Source organism: Akebia trifoliata, chromosome 2 (genome assembly GCF_017979445.1).
Source record: "Akebia trifoliata isolate Shusen 1 chromosome 2, ASM1797944v1, whole genome shotgun sequence".
Lineage (NCBI taxonomy): Eukaryota > Viridiplantae > Streptophyta > Magnoliopsida > Ranunculales > Lardizabalaceae > Akebia > Akebia trifoliata.
This window is the reverse complement of record NC_141376.1, coordinates 20388284-20409849: the sequence shown is the minus strand read 5'-3', so window position 1 is coordinate 20409849 and position 21566 is coordinate 20388284. Positions and strand designations below refer to the sequence as shown.

The 21566-nt window shown below is 35.4% G+C and overlaps 1 protein-coding gene across 1 annotated transcript in view; it reads right to left on the bottom strand.

Annotated features, from left to right (window-relative positions):
* The window catches only part of BGAL10 (beta-galactosidase 10), a 48907-nt gene that overhangs the window by 9963 nt on the left and 17378 nt on the right, over nt 1-21566 (bottom strand). Inside the window, exons 11-14 of the mRNA XM_086431991.1 lie at nt 20614-20778; nt 17459-17667; nt 9016-9125; nt 63-172 (exon numbers count right to left, since the gene is read on the bottom strand). Coding sequence (XP_086288117.1) covers nt 63-172; nt 9016-9125; nt 17459-17667; nt 20614-20778 — 594 coding nt within the window. The remainder of the gene's footprint in view (nt 1-62; nt 173-9015; nt 9126-17458; nt 17668-20613; nt 20779-21566) is intronic.

The following is a 21566-nucleotide window of genomic DNA, read 5'->3' as shown; positions in this document are numbered from 1 at the left end:
GGACAAAAAGTCTTAACAAAAATAACAATCACACTGCACTATATAACATCGAATATACTTACTGGTAAGCCAACAGTCATGCTAAGAAAAGCAATCTCGTTCTTTCCTGCCTTGAGAGGAATTGGACTTTCAAAATCGAAGGTTGAATTCAAGCCAGTTCCAGAAGCGCTAGCTATAAATGCATTGTTAGATCAATCATAAGAACTTATTGATCAAATTGGATTACAAAGTTAAAACATAATACTAAAGATGAAAAATGTGATGCATTATATTCAAAAACACAAAAGAATATCAACATGTTGCAAATGTTCAATTGAATCAGGGCAAAATGCTCAGCTATTTTAACCTATGAGAAGCTATAATTTTTTATTGGTACTTGTATATGCTATGGTATTTTATAAGAGAATAAAAAACATTGAAATCATGGATACGTACTTGCTGAGAAGGGGAAAAAGAGAAGATATCAAGGATACTCACAAAAATGAAAAGCATCAACAGTTTCAGTACTAGTTTGATAAATTTGTGCCAACACTCTGCAAGATTGGCTTGCAAACAAATTCATATACAGTTATGCAACCCAACTTAAAATGTAGAGAAAAAGGCCTTCTACATTTTGTTTGTAGAAATAGTTAAGTTCTATATTATGTTTTTATATTAGAGGAGTTCTGACTAAATATTTAGTAGTATGAGTATCTTGTAATTCTAATGATTAACATATAAATAATAAGAGAGGGTCCAACTAAACTTAATCTTTTATCTCTTCTCTCTCTAGTTTTTCTCTTTTCACTTCTTCCTCTAGATCTGGTTTATAACTTTGTTTATCAAACTTCTATATTGAAGGTTTAATTCCTCAATTCAATCATGCTTTTATTTTCCTTTCTTGTTCATAGGTAATGAAAAAACCACATAGGACTATTAGGTAGATTGAACTTTGCTAATAGAGAACATCAATAATTTGCAAAGATGAGCCAGACTTCCACCTAAACCAAGTCAATGGCAGTTCAGTTTCCATTTTAAGGCTTGGTGATGGAGGTGAGAAAAAGCACATAAGCAAAGCAACAGGGCCTTGTGCAAGAACTTTTGATCTCCAACACATGCTCTAGGTAGTTGTATATATAGAATGATGAAGAGAAATGAGTAGAGTATGCCTCAGCTAAGACGACCTAAGTCATTGGTTGAATAATGTTGATTGTGGCGTGATAACTCCGTGGACTATGTCATGCCATTGGTTTAGGTCGTACAGGCTAGTGATGGAATTGGTCAAGGTCGACCACACACCAACATCATTTTTCTGATCAACTCTAATGGATAGCTAAACTACAACAATTCAACCGTTTAGTAAAATATTACCAACAACATATACTTGTCAAACACCCATTGAGATGATGCAAGATAAAGGATGCCTAATGGGAGCTCTCCTCATGACCTCTAAACCTAAGTAACCCTTGAAACCACTTTTTGGTGATAGAACAAAACAACTTCGGGCACCTCGATGAAAATCCTAGCAACTATGCACCAAAACAAAGTCCTAAAAGATTGAGGCATTTAAAATCCCAGGCGAATGAATCATTCAAGGCACCATGAGAGGAACCATCACGAGTGCTACAATGACATAACAAGGATTTCTATGAAAGAAGGCAAACGTTGGAGGAGGGCACCATGACAGGCACCCTAAGGGAAACCTTTAAGGTGCCAAAGATGTACCATGATAGCACCAAAGGGCACATTGAGTGCATCAAGAATGGTGTTAGAAGGTGCATTAGAGAAGTTTCAGGAATAGTGCCGCAAAGGAACGTCATGAGAGGCACCATGATGGAGCAAAAAGGTTTGTCACAGAGGGATGCCAAAAGAGAATCAAAGGGCGAGAATCTGTTCAACTTTCAAATTTTATCCAACTTTTAGAAAGGAGGAATCTAAATAACATTTCTTTGAAACTAGTGGAGAAATTAGAAACCATCAAGCAAGTAGGTAATTAAAGGAAGTCTTCAAGGTGAAATTTAAAGTAGGGGGATAGATTGTGCAAGGAGTTATGTCTTACGGAGTTATTCCTTGACTTATACATTGTGTCCATTAAAAAGATAAGGCTGATCCATTCCTTTTTGGTTGGGGATGATATGAATAGGGCATGAGACTTTCGTTTAAACGTAACTTCAAAGACTGGGAGCTAAGTAGTGTGGGGCGACTCCTAGAGACACTCGAGGCTACTTCAGTGGGTGCAGACAGAAGACGTAAGCTTTGGGAGGGATCAAAGGATGAGGGGGGGCGGGGTTTTAAATGAGGTTCATGTATAGAGTCGGGTTGTCGGTGAGTGATCCTTTCTTTCTTACATCATTCATTTGGGAAGCTAAGGTTCCTTCTAAAGTCTTTGTGTTTGCATGGCTCGCTCCTTTGGGGAGAATAACCACCATAGATCAACTGATCAAAAGAGGGATCCAAACTCCCAATTACTGTTTGATGTGCTTTCGGAGTGGGGAGTTAGTTGACCATCTTCTTTTACACTGTGATGCTACTCGGTACCATTTCCTTGGTCTGTTTGGTTTGGTGGGCTATTTTCCAAGGAGCTCTTTGGTTCTTGACTCAATTGGGATTGCCCTTTTAGAACTTCCAAGCTTATCTTGTGGAGCCTACTTCCTTTCGCCATCTCTTGGGATCTATGGAAGGAGAGGAATAGACACACTTTCGAGGGAAAGGAGTTGCAGTTTGATGAGCTCACTTTATCCATCTCGGGTTTGCTGTTTTTTTTTTTTTCCTTGGGAGGGGGGGGGGGAGGCTTTTAAGGAATTCAAACAGATCTTTTTTGAGGATTTTGTTTTAAGGTGGGAGTATATTGTAATTTGGAGCAGACTAAAGGGTGGTTTTTGTTCTTTTTCTTCTTTTGATAAGTTTTTTTACTTTAGGGGTCATCTCAACCCCTTTTTCTTTCTTTCCTCAATAAAGTTTCAACGTATGAAAAAAAAAAGTACTTAAAATTTCGAATAGATGGTTTTGGGATTGTTAAAAATTTTGCTTCTTTGATTGTTTAAAACTAGCTTCAAATATCATTATTATTGGAAATAATCTAGTTATTTCAGCCTAGTTGTTTTTAATAATAGATTTTATTTTTCTATTTCCTATGTGTAAGGACATTTATGTCTATTCACACTTTTATTAATATAAATACTTGCCAAGCTCTCTGAAAGAGAATTGACAATTCTTCTTGGTATCAGAGCCTAGAGGACCCATCAACCCCCCTTTGGGTTCTCCTCTCTAGTTCATGGGACCTTGAAGTCTTTCAAAGTTTTTCTCTTCTTCTTCCTCCCTCCATCAATAACCCTAGATTTTTGAGACCTAATAACCTAGCAGGAACTTCGTTAGAAAGTCTCCCCTTCAAGGGCTTTTTTCTACTTTTTCTCATCTTCCCTTGATCGCATGTTGCGATAAGGAATCTATCAAAATTTTCACATGCTGCGAAAATATCTTATGCGTTGTACTTCTACCCTATGATAGGGTTTCTATCTTTCCTAGGTTGATCAAGTTGATTTTACCTAGATTAGGGTTTGTACCTGCTGCTTGCGATAATTTTCTATAGGTGGGGGATACTTGCGATAGTAGTAGCAACTGTGTGAAGAGTAGCATCAGCATAGTTGTTGTTTGAAGACTTACGATAGTAGTAGCAGACTACCTGAAAAGGTGCGACAGCAGTATCAGGTTGCTAGGTGATTCGCAACAGCAGTAGTGGGTTGTTTGAAGCCTTGCGACTGTAGTAGCAGGTTGTTGAGAGTGTTACAACAGCAGTAGGGCTGTTTTTGAAGAGTTCGTCAGTCTGTTGGACTTTGTGGAGAAACACAGTAGCAGTAGTATTGCTTGTGAAGGGTTGTGATAGGTCTATTGGACCTTGTGGAGGTGTACGACACTAGTAGGCTGCTTCTAACTATTATGTGGGTTGCTAACAACAGTAGGACTGTTGTATGTGTGTTGCGACAACTTTGCTGGACCTCCTGGAGATTTGCGACAGAGTAGGACTACTGTTTGGGCTATTTAGATACTTGTGACAGTGTTTCTACCCCCCTTTTCTACCTGTAACTTCTTCCACCGTGGGTTAATACTACGGGTAGATCTCTTTTCAAACCTAAGTTTAAAGTTTCTCCTTTCCTAGTTGGCCATGACGACAAATCCAGAGCCTAAGGATTCTAACACGATTCTTGGGGGAAATTTCTCAGTCCAGCGTAACACCACTGCCCTATTAGATGGTAAGAATTTTCAATCCTGGTCTCGGTCTGTGCATCTTTATTTGGGTAGTAGAGGGAAAACCAGATGGCTTTTGCGAATCATTACTAAACCACCCCTCACTGATCACAAATTTGAACAATGGGAAATCAACAACTGCACTATTCTTGGGTGGCTATGTAATTCCATGGAGCAACGCATCTACACCATGTTTATGTATCATGAGTCTGTTTCATCTTTGTGATCAGCACTCACTCAGACTTATGTGCATACTAGGAATGACTCAAAGATTTATGAACTTTATAAAGACATAATAGCCCAAGCTACCCAAGGGACTTAGAGTGTAGCCGATTACTTTAGTTTTATATACTCTCAGTGGGAGGAGCTATCGCATTATGAGTCTATGACTGAGTTGTTTGCAGAGGCAGCTAAGTATATGGTTAAGAGGATTTCTCGACATCAGATATATTAGTTTATCATGGGTTTACGTCCTGAATTTGCAGCACTTCGGACCTAGATTTTTAACACCAACCCTTTGCCCTTTTTGTTTGAGCATTTACGACCATTGATAGTGATGAGCGTCATCGTCGTGCCGTCCCCTCTAAAGCCCCTAGTATTCTCTCTTTTCCAACTATAGATCAGATGGTTCTAGCAGCAAATTTTGGTTATTCGGACTCTCGTCCCCGGGGATCTGGGAGTCGTGGCCGAGGAGGTCGTGGCTGTGGTAAAGAAAATGGCCTTACTTGCAGCCATTGTGGGAAGATTGGTCATGAGAAGGCCCGCTATTTTCAGCTCGATCCTCATCTATTGAGATCTGCCACTCCATTTTTAGGGCATTCTGCTCCCCGTGCTGCTATTGTGAAGTCATTTCCAGTGCCTCCTACTGATCCCTCTACTTCTCTTGGCACTAATGATTTGCAACAACTCCAAACCCAAATTGCCAATATTGTACAAGATCAAATCCAGGCGCATACTCACTCATCTTCCACTATGGCCTTGGTTACCACGCCTCTAGGTACATTTACTGCATTTCATGTCTCTCAGTCTGGGCTCTACTCCACTGACTTGGGTAATTGATTCTAGTGTGTCTGATCACATGACCGGTGAGTCTAACCATTTCACTTCTTCCATTGTACCTACTACCCATAGGGAGGTTCCCCTTGCTGATGAATCCTTACACCTATCCACAGCAAAGGTATCATCTCTTTACCATCTGATTTTTCCCTTGATTCTATTCTTCATGTTCTTCACCTATCTCTTAACCTTTTATCTGTGAGTAGTATTACAAAATCTTTAAATTACTCCATAACCTTTTTCCTACTCACTATATTTTTCAAGACCTGACTTCGAAGAAGATTTCTAGCAAAAGGTATGAAAAGGATGGGTTGTACTATTTGGACCTCAACCTATTGTTGTTCCGACTTCTTTGTTTCCTCTTTCTGATAGCCATACGTTTTCTTCTCAGACTAAGATTTATGGCATGCTCACTTAGGACATGCTAATTTTCAGCACTTATGTTCTTTATTTCCTGCTTTAAAATTTTCTTGTAGTAGACACAAGTTTCAATGCTCTATGTGTGAGCTTTCTAAACGCACGTAGTTCTTATATTCCTCACATGCATCAATTTAATACAATATTTGATTTAGTTCATTATGATGTGTGGAGGCCCTCCCCTATTACTGCTTTTAATGGTCATAGATATTATGTTACATTTATTGATGACTACGCTTGATGTACTTGGGTTTATTTGATGTGTTCTTGTTTTGAGGTGCTCCCTATTTTTGTTAATTTTCTGAAAATGATCCAAACCCAATACAACGTTACTGTTAAATTTTTTAGGTCTGACAACGGAGGAGAGTATATTTCTGATTAGATTCGATCTCACCTTCATGAGCCTGGTATGTTTCACCAGTTAACTTGTCCATACACCCCTGAACAGAATAGGGTGGCGGAACGTAAAAATCACCACTTATGAATATTGTACGTTGTTTTCATCGAGGGATTCATGTTCCCAAGTTATATTGGAATAGGACAGTCCTCACTGTGACTTTTCTTCTTAACCGCATTTTGAGTCGCACTTTAAGGGGACAGGTATCTCTTCATGTTCTTTGACTTTATAGCACTCTCTTCACCATTACACCTAGTCTTTAGATGTACTTGTTTTGTTTAAGATAGGACTCCTCATCGTACGAAATTAAATGACAAAGTCATTCGTTATGTTTGTTTGGGTTACTCTTTTATGTCAAAGGGATATCGTTGTTACGATCTCTTTTCCCATCGTGTAATTTATTCTTTGGATGTCACTTTTTTTTTTTAAATGTACCTTTTTTACGTACTACATCTTCTTTGCAGGACACTTCTCCTTTGCCGGATCCATCTTCATCTTTGCAGGAGTCCTCCCCTACAATGCTACCCTTTCTGTTTTTCTCTCCATCTTCATCTGCTTTGCATGATTCTCTTCCTTTGCAGGATCCATCTTCATCTTTGCAAGCTCCATCTTCATCTTTGCCGCCCCTGAAGGTCTACTTTCATTACCCTAGCCCCTTTCCAACCTTACCAACTTCCTCCTTGGACTTAGGTATAACCCCTTCTACACTCCTCTTCCATCTATTTCTGACTCTCACGTACCTATTACACTTCGCAAAGGTAAGTGGAGGTGTTTTACTGATCATCTATTGCCCAATTCGTTTCCTATCAGGGACTCTCTCCTTCTCATCAAGCCTACTTTGCTGCCATTAATTCTATTCGCGTTCCTCGGTCTGTATCAAAGGCTTTGCAAGATCCTAAGTGGACTGGAGTCATGACTGCTGAGATGGATGCTTTGCAGAAAATTCGCACTTGGGAGCTTGTTCCCCTTCCCCCTAGGGAAGGGATTGTTGGTTGTAAATGGGTGTTTACTGTCAAATATCTCACGGATGGCACTGTTGATCAATAAAGGCCCATCTAGTTGTTAAGGGATATACACAGATTCCAGGCAAGGATTTTGGTGTTACATTTTCCCCTGTAGCTAAACTTTTTACTATCTACCCCCTTATCTATTTAGTTGCATATCATTCATGGCCTCTTCACCAACTTAATGTAAATAATGCCCTTCTGAATGGACCCCCCTCCCAGGTTTCGTCTTTAGGGAAGTATTCTAAAAAATTATGTTGTCTTCTCAAATCTCTAATGGCCTGAAACAGTCTCCCCGAGCCTAGTTTCAATGATTTTCTAAGATCATTTTATCTATAGAATTGTCCAAATGCCACTCAGATCATACTTGCTTTGTTCGTCGAAGAGTGGATGGTCATTGCACCATTGTTTTGGTTTATGTGGATGATATTATAATAACTGAAAATGATATACAATGGATTAACAGGGTTAAGATGTTTTTGAGTCATGCTTTTAAGATCAAGGACTTGGGTCCCTTCAAATACTTCTTACGGATAGAAGTGGCCCGTTCTCGCCGTGATATTTTGCTATCGTAGCGCAAATACACATTGGATCTTCTTCAAGATACTAGTATGCTTGATTGTTGTACTACCTCCTCTCCTATGATTCAGAATCATCTTCTTCATACAAAAGCTGGTGATCTATTATCTGATCTTTCTTCTTATCAGAGACTCGTAGTCCGCCTAATTTATCTGACTAATACGAGACCAGATTTTACCTTTGCGGTTAGTGTGATCAATGAGTTCGTGCATGCCCCATGCACCTCTCATCTTGATGTTGCTTATCGTATCCTTCACTACTTAAAGTCTTGTCCTGGTCTTTGGCTCTTCTACTCATCTACTGCCCAACAACCTTTGTCCTATTTTACTAATGCTGATTACATTGGTTCTCTTACAGATAGAAGATCTACCTCTGGTTTCTATACTTTTTCATGGCGATAACTTGATCTCGTGGAAAAGTAAAAAATAGAGTGTGGTTTCCCATTCTTCTACTGAAGTTGAATATCGTGTTATGACCATTGGCACTTGTGAGCTTATTTGGCTTAGATCTTTGTTAATGGAGCTAGTTTTTCTAGTTTCTGGACCCTTCCACCCTATTTTGTGATAACAAGTCTACCATCATATTAACTTCTGACTCAGTTCTTCACAAAAGAACCAAGCATATAGAGGTTGATGGTCACTTTCTCAGGGAAAAAGTTTGATCTGGTGATCTTTAGACAATCTTGTAACTTCTTCAGATCAGTTTGCCGACATGCTTATGAAGTATGTTGGTCCTTCTATCACTACTTCTCATCTTGTCAAGTTAGGTTTACTTGATAAATTTGCCCCAGCTTGAGGGGGAGTATTGAAAATAATTTAGTTATTTCAAGCCTAGTTGTTTTTAGTAATAGTTTTTTATTTTTCTATTTCTTATGTGTAAGGACATTTTTGTCTACTCACTCTTTTATTAATATAAATACTTGCCAAACTCTTTGAAAAAGACTTGACAATTCTTCTATTATATTATGTAAAATACATTAGTTGTGTGTTTTACTATGATCAGTAGTTTAATCTACTTAGAAGTCATGAGAAAATTTTAGACTTTTTACCCAAGTTTTGAAGACAAAAACACATATTTTGGATCTTGAGGCTCGACCCCTTATCTGAAAATTTTCCATTTTTGGTTTTTGGGACTGGTTTTGATTTTAGTGTTTTGTTGGGGCTTAAACTCTTAAAGTTTTTCATTTCAAACAAGTTAGCACATTGTAAATGCACAAGACTATTAAATTGCAGTTGAGTTTTGATCCAGTACAGTCTGTTGATAACCACATAAAACAATGGCCTTTCCACTATAAAACAAAAACTATTGAAGTAGAAACTTGGAGGAAATTAATCATACCTTGAAGTTTCTGATTCACAAAAACATGGACAGCATGCCCCTTTGATGAAACTACAAGAGTTGGTTGGTTTCCATTGCTCAAAAAATCTTCATTTTCGTTAACATGTAAACTGCCATTAAAGAATAATATGAAACTCCGTAAGCATTTGCCAATGTTATTGTGACTCCAGTTTCCTATTCCTCATTTGAGGTTTTATATGTTCTTAAAATATGCTTACAAGCTTCTGTATTTGAAAGTATAGAGGACAGGCCCATTAAGTAACACATTGTATAGTGAAGCCCAATGTTTATAAGAGCACAATGAGGCTACAGCCTCCCAGCAAAAATGGGCCATCTGAAACCTTAAAATAATAAAAATAAAAAATTGTCTTTTCCCTTTCTCCAAGATACACCAATACTAATACAATATGCCTAAAACACCTGAAAGGTTTAGGTTTTATACTTCCTTCCCTTTGTATTTGATAAAAAAAGATAAAATAAAATAAAAATTGAAACATGCAAATCCTACTTTTCTATATTTGAGCATCATTGTGGGCTCAAATCTCGTCAGATTTCAAGTCAGTCCACTTCCTAGAGGTTCCTTGCAACGAGACTCATCAAATACAGGTAACTAATCAAATATTGTCAAGTTTTTAACTTTGTTAATTGACACTTGATAGCTACATAGATAATTAACTTCTTATTTGAATATTTGGCTTCTGATTTAAGCTTATTAAGGGTTGCATCATATTGATTATGCACTAATATTAGGAATTTTGAAAAAGTCACTTGCTAAGGTAAATCATAAGATTAGAATTAATATGCTTATTTCTTTTCGATAGTTTATTATGACAGCGTCTTTTTAAACTTTATTATAATTTTTTACAATTTTTATGCCTTCTCTTGAAAAAAATGGTAAAGGTTTACGCATTGATACATAGAAGGAAACTGCCACAATGCTTAGTGACTGGGTTCAACCTATGCAACAAAGACATTGACAGGCATATCAATGCCCAAAACAGATATCACTCTGCCGCCCCTCCCCCCAAACCAATGTGCCAACATTACAATACAATCTATTCCATTTGTTGGAATATTGGTGTTATGCTTTGATATATTTCAACAAAATGTAACAAACTATTTCCGTTTCCAATGGGTGTGACAGAAATCAATTGACAAATTTTTTTCGCATATATTTCAATCGAAATCAATGTTCATTTTTGTCACATATTTCGGTTAAAAGTAAATCTAAACTGAAAAACCCACAAGCATACGCACAAAAAAAATAAATGATGCTTGATTAAATATTTATAAGTCATCTTAGTCTGATGTATTTTGGCATAACACATGCAACCATTCATGTTCTAAATTAGTGGGAAACGTTAGTAATATATTCATAAGTATTTCAAATCAGAAAATGTTTAATAATGAGTGGAGATATACCTAATAATTTGTTCATTTAAGCAATTGTTTACAGATCAAGGTTAATGTGACATGATTATTCTCATTGCCACTTCTAATATAATTTGTCGTAAGGCTCTAAGATACATGTGCAAGTATATAAAGTGGAATGTTATTGATCATCATTTTCATACTATATATGTTTGTTTATTGTAGTTTGATGACTTATGAGTGTGCCTTCATGCCTTCTACGATTTTGTATAATCCCAATGAAAATTTCCTCAATATTGAAAGCGTGTTTCCACAACATTTCCATGAAATTTATATTAGTTTCCAAGTTGAAATATTACTATGAAAAAATTTCCATTTTTAGGCAGCCTAAATAGACGCTAAAACAGAACTTTAATATCTTGGTTGGGACATTCACATTCTTTTAGAAAACTTCAATTTAGTTTAAGTTTACAGCATTAAAAGAATATATTTAGATTAGCAGCATTGAAATACTGTACATGATAACTGAAACAAAATATTTGAGTAAATTAAAATTTATTTGATATAGTATCTTCCCATCTGCCTGATAAATGCTGGGCAAGATGAGGTATCCATTAGGTAAATCTTTAAAACTAGAGCATTATTGTTATAAAAGATACAACTAAGTAGAAGATGAAACTCTAAGCATTACAGAATTCACATTCATGTATGAAATATCCATCCAAATAAATAGTAACTGAATGTAATAGTGATCATTGGTGACTTCTAAATCCTTCAGATTCCAAAGCTTGTTTCATCTATAAACAATTGTTAAATGAGTTATTAATCTAGACCCTACTACTTCAGGTAACAGTTAATCCATACTAGTTATGATCCCTGGAAAATATAAAATGAACTTACTAAACAATAGTTTAGTCCAGCCAGGATTTGCACATAACGTTACTTCTACTAGTTTAGAATGCATGTATTAGCATTTACTATTTAATAGTTCCGAATACATCTAAATGGTTTTGCAAGAAATGATTACATTTTGGAAGTTATTACAATCAAAGATGGTGGACTGAAAATATGGTGAGGGCGGTCAGTATGCTAATAATTGAACATGGGTACTCTTTCTTTCATGTCTTACTTTTAGTAACTATTTGCCCTTCTTCCATTTAAACTATTTAAAAAAAATTATAGAAATACATCTTCGGCATAAGAAATAACTCAAGGAAAAATCATGAAAATGGTTAAAAATATAATTTAAAAAATAAACATGATTTTAAAAAATATGAATGAAGTACTATTTTGAACAAAACGACCTTTTCGTTTTTACATAAAACATAATTTTAACTATTTTAAATAAGAAAAAGGGCAACACAGAAACTAAAAGTAAAATTTGAGCAAAAAATATCTTAGGTTCAATCCATTTGTTTAATAAGTATCTTAGTTGCAATAATTTATGTAAAAGCAACCATTAGTTGGCATACTTTCAACCCTCCATCCTTGGTTGCAATATCTTCTAATTGAGTTATCATTTTCCACAAATTTCATTCTCATTTATGCAACATAATAATCTTGATCTTTCAAAACAATTTTGGGTTTTTCTAGAATGTTTTGAATGTTTCTTGAGTTAAAATAAATACTAAATTGAAAAACTATTAGGATTTGACATATATAGAGAATATTCTTCAAAAAAATAAAATAAATTTTTAATTAGATCTGGCAAATTGCAAAACTACCTTAGATTAAATGAGAAATTTCTCAACTATTTTTCCGTACTCATGGAATTTCCTAAGAAGGTGCCTAGATGGGAATAGATATTGATTAATGTATTGTTGAACCTAATGCATAAATCTGAATCAGAAAAAGGTTATATAAATCAGACAATAAGAATAATTGGAAAACTTATCGGATTGAGTGACTGAGGCACGGAGAAGTCATTGTCCTTAAAACCAATTTTGCCACCTTAGGATGATATCCACAATGCAGTCAATCTCAGGCAATAGGTTTCCAAGATTCAACAGTCACAAGTCTGTTAACCACACACTCGAAAATAACAGACCTTCTACGAACTTGATCAAATTGGCCGATGTATGAGCAGTGAGAAGTAGAAGAACAAAAGAGAGGGAGATAGAAGTTTATGTTTGCAAGCTGTATTTCTGCGTACAAAACTCTAGGGCATACTCCTCTTATAATAGTTAAAGCACAAACGGTATAAAGAAGCCCAACAGTCCAATGAATTAAAGAGAGACGTTTGGGCCTTTATTGGCCCATTTCTAAACGTTGGGGAATCCAAACAATCACAGAGATTAATTCTAATGGTTAGATAAATCAACGGTTGAGATAAGATCTTCGACTAGTTGGTCCCAAACACAATGGGCTGCAATCCCATGGTGCCTTGAGCCCCCATGTACGCGCGAGGCCCAGTATCTTTCTCTCTCACACTCAAGCAAGTAAGAAAGTGAGAACATTTATAAGTTGAGCATAAGTCTTATATTTACCCGATGTGGGGACTAAATATTTAGAGAGTTATCTCTACAACTCTCAAGAGAAAGAAAAAGAAAGAATCTTTTTTCAACTATCACAAATAAGGAAAATATTTTCTTAACTAAGGTTTCGCCAAAAATAGAAAAACCATACACCAACCACACTCAAGAGAAAATAAGGTCTTGAGTTCAAATCTTTCCCCCAACAAAATCCAATAAATAATATTAACTATGAATCCTACAACATATATAACCAAATGAACTACTTAAACTAGTTATTAAAACATTTTCATTGAAACTATTAAGAAAAAATATATATCTTTTTCATCAGAAAAAAAAAGCGTGAAAACACACTCCTAGTCCATGAGGCTACAATAAACAACCATATAAAAGGAAATTAACATCATGGTGTCTGACTACATGTCGGTTCATGTATTTAAGGGCCTAACAGCCAAAATTAGCAATAATTATTCATAAAAATGATTATGATCATGTGATTTTTGTTGAGTGTATATTTTCCTCCACTCTCAGGTGTGTCATACCCCAATTAAGCCCCATGACCCTCTTATATTCATAGTTCTCCCCTTCTCCATCAGATCGGTCTTTTGGAGTAGTTGGTTGGTTAACATGGTATCAGAGCGTTGGTTCATATAGGTCACGGGTTCGAATCATTCCACCCTTATGGATGAGGGGGAGTGTTGAGTGTATATTTTCCTCTACTCTTGAGTAAGTCGTACCCCAGTTAAGCCCTATGACCGTCTTTTATTCATAGTAACATGATACTCAAAACCAATTGGCATGGAGTGGAGGGGCACAGGAGCTTATAAAGATAGAGTCAAGGCAATGAGTGTCCGATGTGGGACTAAACTCGACACGCCCCCGCACGTGTGGGTCGGACTGGGCCAAAGCACGTAGAGATATGAACTGGGTGACGTGGAGGAGAGAAAGGCCCGCTCTGATACAATGTTAACCAGCCAACTACTCCAATAAACCAATCTGTTGGAAAAGGGGATAACTATGAATATAAGAGGGTCACGGGGCTTCATTGGGGTATGACACACCCTAGAGTGGAGAAAATATACACTCAACAATTTTAAGTACCATAGAAAAATGCAGGTGTTTCAAAACTATATATACCTACTGTAATGTCCACAAAAAAATTATTGACCGAGTTAACCTGGTCAAACTTTGGTCAACAAGTTTTAACTAAGTCAAACTAACCAAAGTCCATTTTGCTAGAAAATTCTAATAGAATTAGAATTTTTAGTAATATCTAGATATTTTGGTAATATCTATAGTTGTGTTTTAACTAATTTTTGTTTCAACTTCACACAAAGAAAAAGGAAAAGGTAGAGAAAAGAAAGAAGGAAGATACAAGAAAGGAAAAAAGAAAAATAAGGAGGTAGGCCCTTATAATTTCTTTATGATAGTCTTAATAATATTTAAGAAAAACATTTTTAATTTTGTAGTAGTAAAACAAAATTTATTTTGTAGTTCTAAAACATTTCTAATTTGGTAATTGTAAAACAAAATTGTTTTATAATTATTTTCAACAACATGCACATATTTTATATATACTTATGTTGTTTTTATGAGCTTAATGCATACTTATAGTTGTTGTTTTGTTTAAAAAGAGTTTATTTCATACTTGTAGTTGCTATATACATATTTATACATATTTTATACATGCTGAAAATAAAATACAGCAACTATGAAAGTTGTTTTTGCACAATATTTACACAACATGAATGCTTATAGATATAGTAAAAGGATAACTAGTTAGGAGGATGTTTATACATGTCTTTGCTACATGTTTTATTCATGTGTTTTGGTATTTATTAAAATTATTACATTTATAAGTTGTTGTCTTATTAAAATTATTATATAATTATAAGTTGTTGTTTTTCTTATGATATAATTACAAAATTATTGTTTTTGTATGACTCTCACGTTATTTTTACATTTCTGTATGCTAGATTGAATGATCAAAACGTTTCTTGCTTTGTACGTACTTTATACACATTTTATATGTACTTTTTACATGTTATAAAAGGAAAATACAACAATTATACAAGTTGCTATTTTTACATACAATTTATAGATTTTCTACTTATCAAAAAGGAAAATACAACTATATAAGTTGTTTTTACATACAATTCAAATATTTTGTTCATATTTTATATATGTTCAAGTAGTTAAAAAATACAAGTACTGAGTTTATTTTGAATTAGACCTTGTTATTTTTTTCTTTTTACCTACTCTGTATATGATAAAATGAGGTGCATAGATTTAAAGATATGCATGATTTTGAATGAATTAAACTAGTGAATAATTCACTTTAATCTTTTTGGTTATAGATTTTCAAAAATTGTTTCTAATTAAAAAGTAGGGTAAGAAAAGTATTTTATTTAAATAAAATATAAGAACAAGTTCTCAATTGATTGTCATGTTTTGTTCAAATACCCAAATGGTGAGATGCTTCAGTGTATGTCGTATAAGACACAAAAGAGAAAAGAAGAGCTGATGCTTCAGTTATAAACTATGTAAGATACGAATGAAAGAAATGCTTCGACTTATGTCAAGTAAGGCACGAACGAGAGATGCTTCGGTTAATGGCCGTATAAAACACGAAAGAACAAAAAAGAAAAGAGAGATAATGTTGTATATTTATGAGTGGACTGAGTATTTAAGACACGTGTATGGTTTACTTTCAATACATTTTGAAAAGAAAACAAATACCTATATGTAGCATTTTAGTGATTTATTAAAGAAACTGAAAACTTACAAAGAATAATGTGTTGTGACATTTCCGGAACGATGTATTATTTTAGGATAACAGTTGCGTTGTTTGAGTTTTTATATATTATGAGATGTATAAGAACACAACATCACAACAAGAATCCGAAAAGTTCCTTTTTATCTTTAATAGAGAACAAAATGTAGATAATTGTATAATTAATAGAGATTATCGAGGACCACATGCACATCAGATTGGCATAGATGAAGATAACTAGTTAATAATCATTAATAATCTAAAGTAGTCAAGAAAGAATGACCTACTTGATTTGGCCTGCTTCTTAAGGCCTTGGTCAACGGCTAACTTGAACCGGAAAACAGTTACCCAAATTGTGACAGAGGCTGACCATAGAATCAGGAACTAACAGTAGGGTTTCACATTGGTGAAGTATTGGAATAATAGTATCTTGACTGAAATGTTCATATCAGTCGTGACTCTCAACTCTCTATTATAGTACTCTATTATTTGATATTACATAATGAACAGTTGTTTTTCAAATCATTAATTGTATTTCAATTTCCTACTAGGTTTTATGATATCAATATTCAATTATTTTCAATTATGTGGTAAATATCAAACATGCATGATTTACGAATTCCTAAAATGTTTAAACTGCATGTAGAGTGTTATTATTTAGAATTGTAAGATTCCCCTATGTTACTCGCCCCTACGACATAACAAAGTTCAAGCGCACTTAGTTTAGGTGATCCTTCCAAGAAGGCTTAGTACCAGGGCTTCATAGATAACCAATCCAAGCTTCCAGGAGATGAGCATGGGTACTACTAATAAATCTTGAACTAGAGTTAGGTTTAAGTCTTCCGCTGTCGTTTTCTTATATAACTATGAACACAGTATTATGTCGTTATTGTTTTATGTATATATGTCAAATGTACTGATGTTTAAGGATGCGTATCTGTTCTGTTGGGCAAAGATCAGGTATGACATATAGTTATTTATTTGTCATTTACGTCCATATATTGATTATCATGATAGGAGTAATATATCATGCCTCTGGATTCAACTTGGAAATCATGAGGATTCGGGTTGAGTTTTTGGGGCATGACACCTACATTCCCCTATAACTCAACACTTACGAGCTACCACCTGCCTCATAAAAAGTCAACTGATTTCTAACCCTATCTTGTTGTTACCTTTTCTAGACTTTTAGGAGCCTTTGCATATATACTCTTACTCCACTAGACACATTGGAAATTGTAAAACTACTAATTATCAAGTTCATGCATCATTATTTTTCTTTTTAATACGTTCGACTAATTAGAGTACAAATGATAATTCTATTTTTACCCCCAAATGCACATAGGAATTCATTTCTTAATAAACAATTACGGGGTTGGGAAGTTCAAGTCCCCTAAATTTACAAAAAGATATTATTTGAAGAAAATGATGCAGCAATTTAAAATTTAGAGGAAACATATAGTTCATCAAGATTTGATAAGATCAATAGTGATTTCAATGGAAATATTATTGAATAGAAATTTAGGTACTTTTTGATATTAGTGCTTGGGAAGGGAATATTTTGGAATTGTTTTTTGGGAAATTATGAAAATTTAATAACGTGCATGAAAGATGAAGTTTTTAGCACTTGTTCAAGTCTTACTTCTAAATTTAGGTACCAGGTTTCAACCCCTTCCATTCCAGTGGGAACAAAGGCAGATATTGAGAGGGATTGCAAACCTAGAGTGGAGGGGACTGCAAAAGTTTTAAGGGACACTAGATCCGTCCTTTCCACCTCTGAAGCCAACACTATTCAATACAACAAGCTATTAAATAGAACTACACCAACCTGGTTGTATACCACAGATAGTCAGTAGTATCTTTAGTGGTGTTAATGTGATCTACAAAGCCATTTTTAGAAAAGTCAGCCTCTCCCCAGATCCCTGCCTTCTCCACAAATATATCCCACTGCACACTTTTTGAGACTTCATCTGATGACAACACCAATGCCTGCAAATTTTCTGGTACCATTTCCACTACTGAAGTTTGAAATCCAACCTGTTCAATTAGTATCTCATATTACACTAAGCATGAGCATGTTAAAAGGCTGGTGGAAGCACATCACATCATTTTTACGAAAAAGGTACAGCTGCAACTAGTTCTCTTAAATATGATACTAACAAGTATTATCAGGAGAACATATTAGATTCTAACCCGTCATTGAATGGTTTAATTTACATAGTAAAGTATAACTAACTCCTTATTAATAACTAATGATTAATATTAGTAAAACAGTTAAAGACTTCTACAAAAAAGAACCAACTAACAAGATGACGACAGATTGCTTTAGATTTTTAGGTTATTGGTCAAAACATACCTACTTAGAGAACAAAAAAAAAAATTGATATACAAGATACCACTCATGTACACTTTTTGGAGAGAATCACAACGGGAATTAGGAATGGAAAGCATCAAATCAATCACATGTCCCTTTTCATTCTATCTAGGATAGTTTTTGTCACAGCCACGATTTCTATAATCGCACCCTTTACCTAAAAAGAGTTCAAGTACCAGAAATGAGTCATGAAAATCCTATGTGGAGCAACAAACATAAAATTCATTCATTCATTTATAAACATTTGAAATTTACACAACCTTTCCACAATCATTACAGACAGCCAAGACTCAATTTCTACAATCTCAAAAGAACTATTTTTTACCTTAACCATATTGCGTTTTAGCAAACAAGAGGCCTTCCCATTCCACGGTTTGCCTTCACATGTAATGTACCTTAAAAGGATGGCGTCAACCATGTGAGACTAACATCAAGGAATGCCCATTATTTCCCAAGGATGGCATCAACCATGGGTCAATCTTACATGGGATTTGATCCCTAAACCATCTATTTATTCTTTTTCACGCAACATCCACAATCTGTAGAAAATAAGATTTGTCCTTTCCCATGCCACATCTCCATATGTAACGTACCTCAAGAGGATGGCTTCAACCATGCGAAAATAACCTCAAGGAACCCGTTATTTCCCCAGGTCATTTGGGGAAATATAATGGACCCATTGAATCCCAACTTAGTGTACAAGAAGTACGAAGAAAGGGGAAGAACCATCCTAGACATGTTAGAGAGGGATATAGAAAGGTCCAAACATCCCAATTTCTAAGATAGAAATAGAGCATCAAATCATTTTCCCAAGAACAACTTGCCTTTGATCTTTGGTATTGAACCAACTTTGAACGACTTCTCCTTGGCTCATTCTTGACTTCTACTTTGACTCCTCAAATTCAAGCGAGGACGAGGGCGAGGGCGAGGGAGAGAGAGAGATGGGAGTGGGCACAAAAGAGCATGAGGGAATGCCAAAATCGTGGTAGGTAGGGGGCATTTATAGGATTGGGTTTGGGTGCATGTAAGCATTAAGGATTTGGGTTATATTAATGCAGAGGATGTACCATGGGTGCATCAAATTGAAGTGTCCAAGGGGGCTTCACCTACATGGAATGATCCACAAAGGGAGCTCCCTCGTTTTATCATGTGGTTTAGGCCACTTAATGCATTTGCGTTCAAATGGTGTGTTCACACCTCCAACCAAGCATGCATGTCATCCATGCATCAAAGGTGGTTGCCACGTGGCACTTAGGTGACGGCTCATGTGGCCATGCACATTAACTATATGATATAGTTAAAACATGATGACAACCTAGACAATTTTTGTATAATTCCGATTAAAAATACATACTCGTACCATATGGCATAAATAATTTAACATAAAATCAAACTCACATTAACAATTATATTCCGCTGATAATATGTAATAATGAGTAAATTAATATTAGAATAAAAGTACTTTTTCCAACAACAAAATAACTATAGGTCATAAAATCAGCCCAATAATTCCATACAAGTCAATCTAAATGGTAATCAAAAAATGTGTTCCTACTTGTCATGACCTAAAGGTTCCTATATAATTATTATACCTAATAAAATATTTAATAATCCCTAATCTGCACAAAAATAAATAAATACGAGAAAATAAATAGAGGTCATGATAATTTTCTTTTTTGAGAGCATCCTCTTGCAAGTTGTTGTAGTCTTTTTTTATGGGTAAGCTGGACTTGAACCCGCAACCTCAAAGTTGTTTTGCAATGTGCCAAGCCAACTGGGCTATGGATCTTAGCCCAAGTTGCTGGTCTTGTAGACACCTTTCCAAGATAGGAAACTCATAGAGATGACAACACAAATAGCAAGAGATATTTGACCAAAACAACTTGCTTGTGAGAGAGGGAACCATAGATGGACACGGTTTCTTCAGGAATATATGGTTTGTAGCCCAACCATGTTAAATCATTGTGTCTTCCTCATGTGGCTCATCTTGCCTTTTGAGTTTTGAGATTACCATCAATCTTAAACAAGACCAACAAGAATTTTGACCAAATTAAGTTTCTTAAGATGGCAAGCATCTTCATAGCTGGAAAAATGGTTTCTTGAGGTTGACCTGGCTGAATGGGTTCCACAGAAATCACGGTGTTCATCCTACTAAGGAGGGACTGATTTGGTGTATGCCCATGCATGGCAGGCATCCACGCATTCTACCAGGGAATGTTAATGTGCGTGGAGCACATGAACATATCAACTTGCATGGTGCGCATGATAACCTTGGTGCACAGGTGTAGTATAGTAGTGCCCAGGCTGCCATCTTGATCAACAATCATTTCTCTAACATAATTCAAAATTGATGTACATATATTTAAAGAAAATTCTACAACTATAAGGCAAAATATGATTTTTCGTATTTGTAGGGCATCAGATGTAGTAGTGCAGCAGATGTTAGGCAAGATGACTATATACTACAATAGACAAATGGAAGTCATTATGAATGGTCAGGTTAATCTTCTATAATTAAGGACGTGAATTTACTAGAGAGCTAGGAAAACACTATTCCAATACAGAATGAATTAAAGAATGATCTTATAACAGGCACATCAGGAAGGCACCTTTGCAGTGTTAAATGCGACATTCTTGCAATCTGGCAGAATACTAACTGACCAAGACGGAAGGTGATATGAAACATTATGAAAAGAGATTATTTTGTCATTTTCATCATCCATGTTAGAAATGAAAGCGGCACATGCTCCTGAAGAGTGGGCATAAACATTGGCCTGCATAAATACAAAACTTAAGTACACAACTAAAGCAGAACATTCAAACACAGCATACGCCACATAATAGGAAGTCACACGACAAATATGGGAAGGGAAATAAATAGATGAATATGATGTTTCTTGGAATAAGTAGTTTAAATTAGTACAATGTGTGAGCCCTTCTATGTAAATAATGAAAGATGAGGGGGCTATACATAATTAGAGAAAGTTTGTTTTAGAAAATAAGTGATGAGGATCATAAATGCACTAATCACGTTTTCTTCCTCAAATCTTTTTCTTCTTCTCTTCTTTGTCATTGTTCTTCTTTCTTAATTAATCTCTCGATCTAATCTAGTTTAATACTTGGTGGCAAAGCAAAGATTGTACCTGTTTTCCAGCTTACTTGTGTGACAATAAGATGATGTCAACGATCGTACAGCTTAGCTCAATCATAGAATAATCTATCATTCTCATGGTGTACATATTAATGTGATTAGGAACTAGCAACCATAGATCATCGCTCTACTGTTGGATACTGTGCATTTCTTGTCGGGAACATGATTTCATGGAAAATTAAAAAGCAACGTATGGTCTCTCATTTAAGTGTTTTGGCCGATTACTGAGCCATTGCTCATGGCATGTGTGAGATTTTACAACTTCGCTCCATTGAGTTAGGATTTCCCATCAGTGGCTCAAAGCCTCTCACTATGATAATGAAACGGCCCAAAAAATTGCATCGGATTCAGCTTTTCAATAGAGGACCAAACATATTGAAGTTGATGTGCACTTTATTAATGATTCTTTGA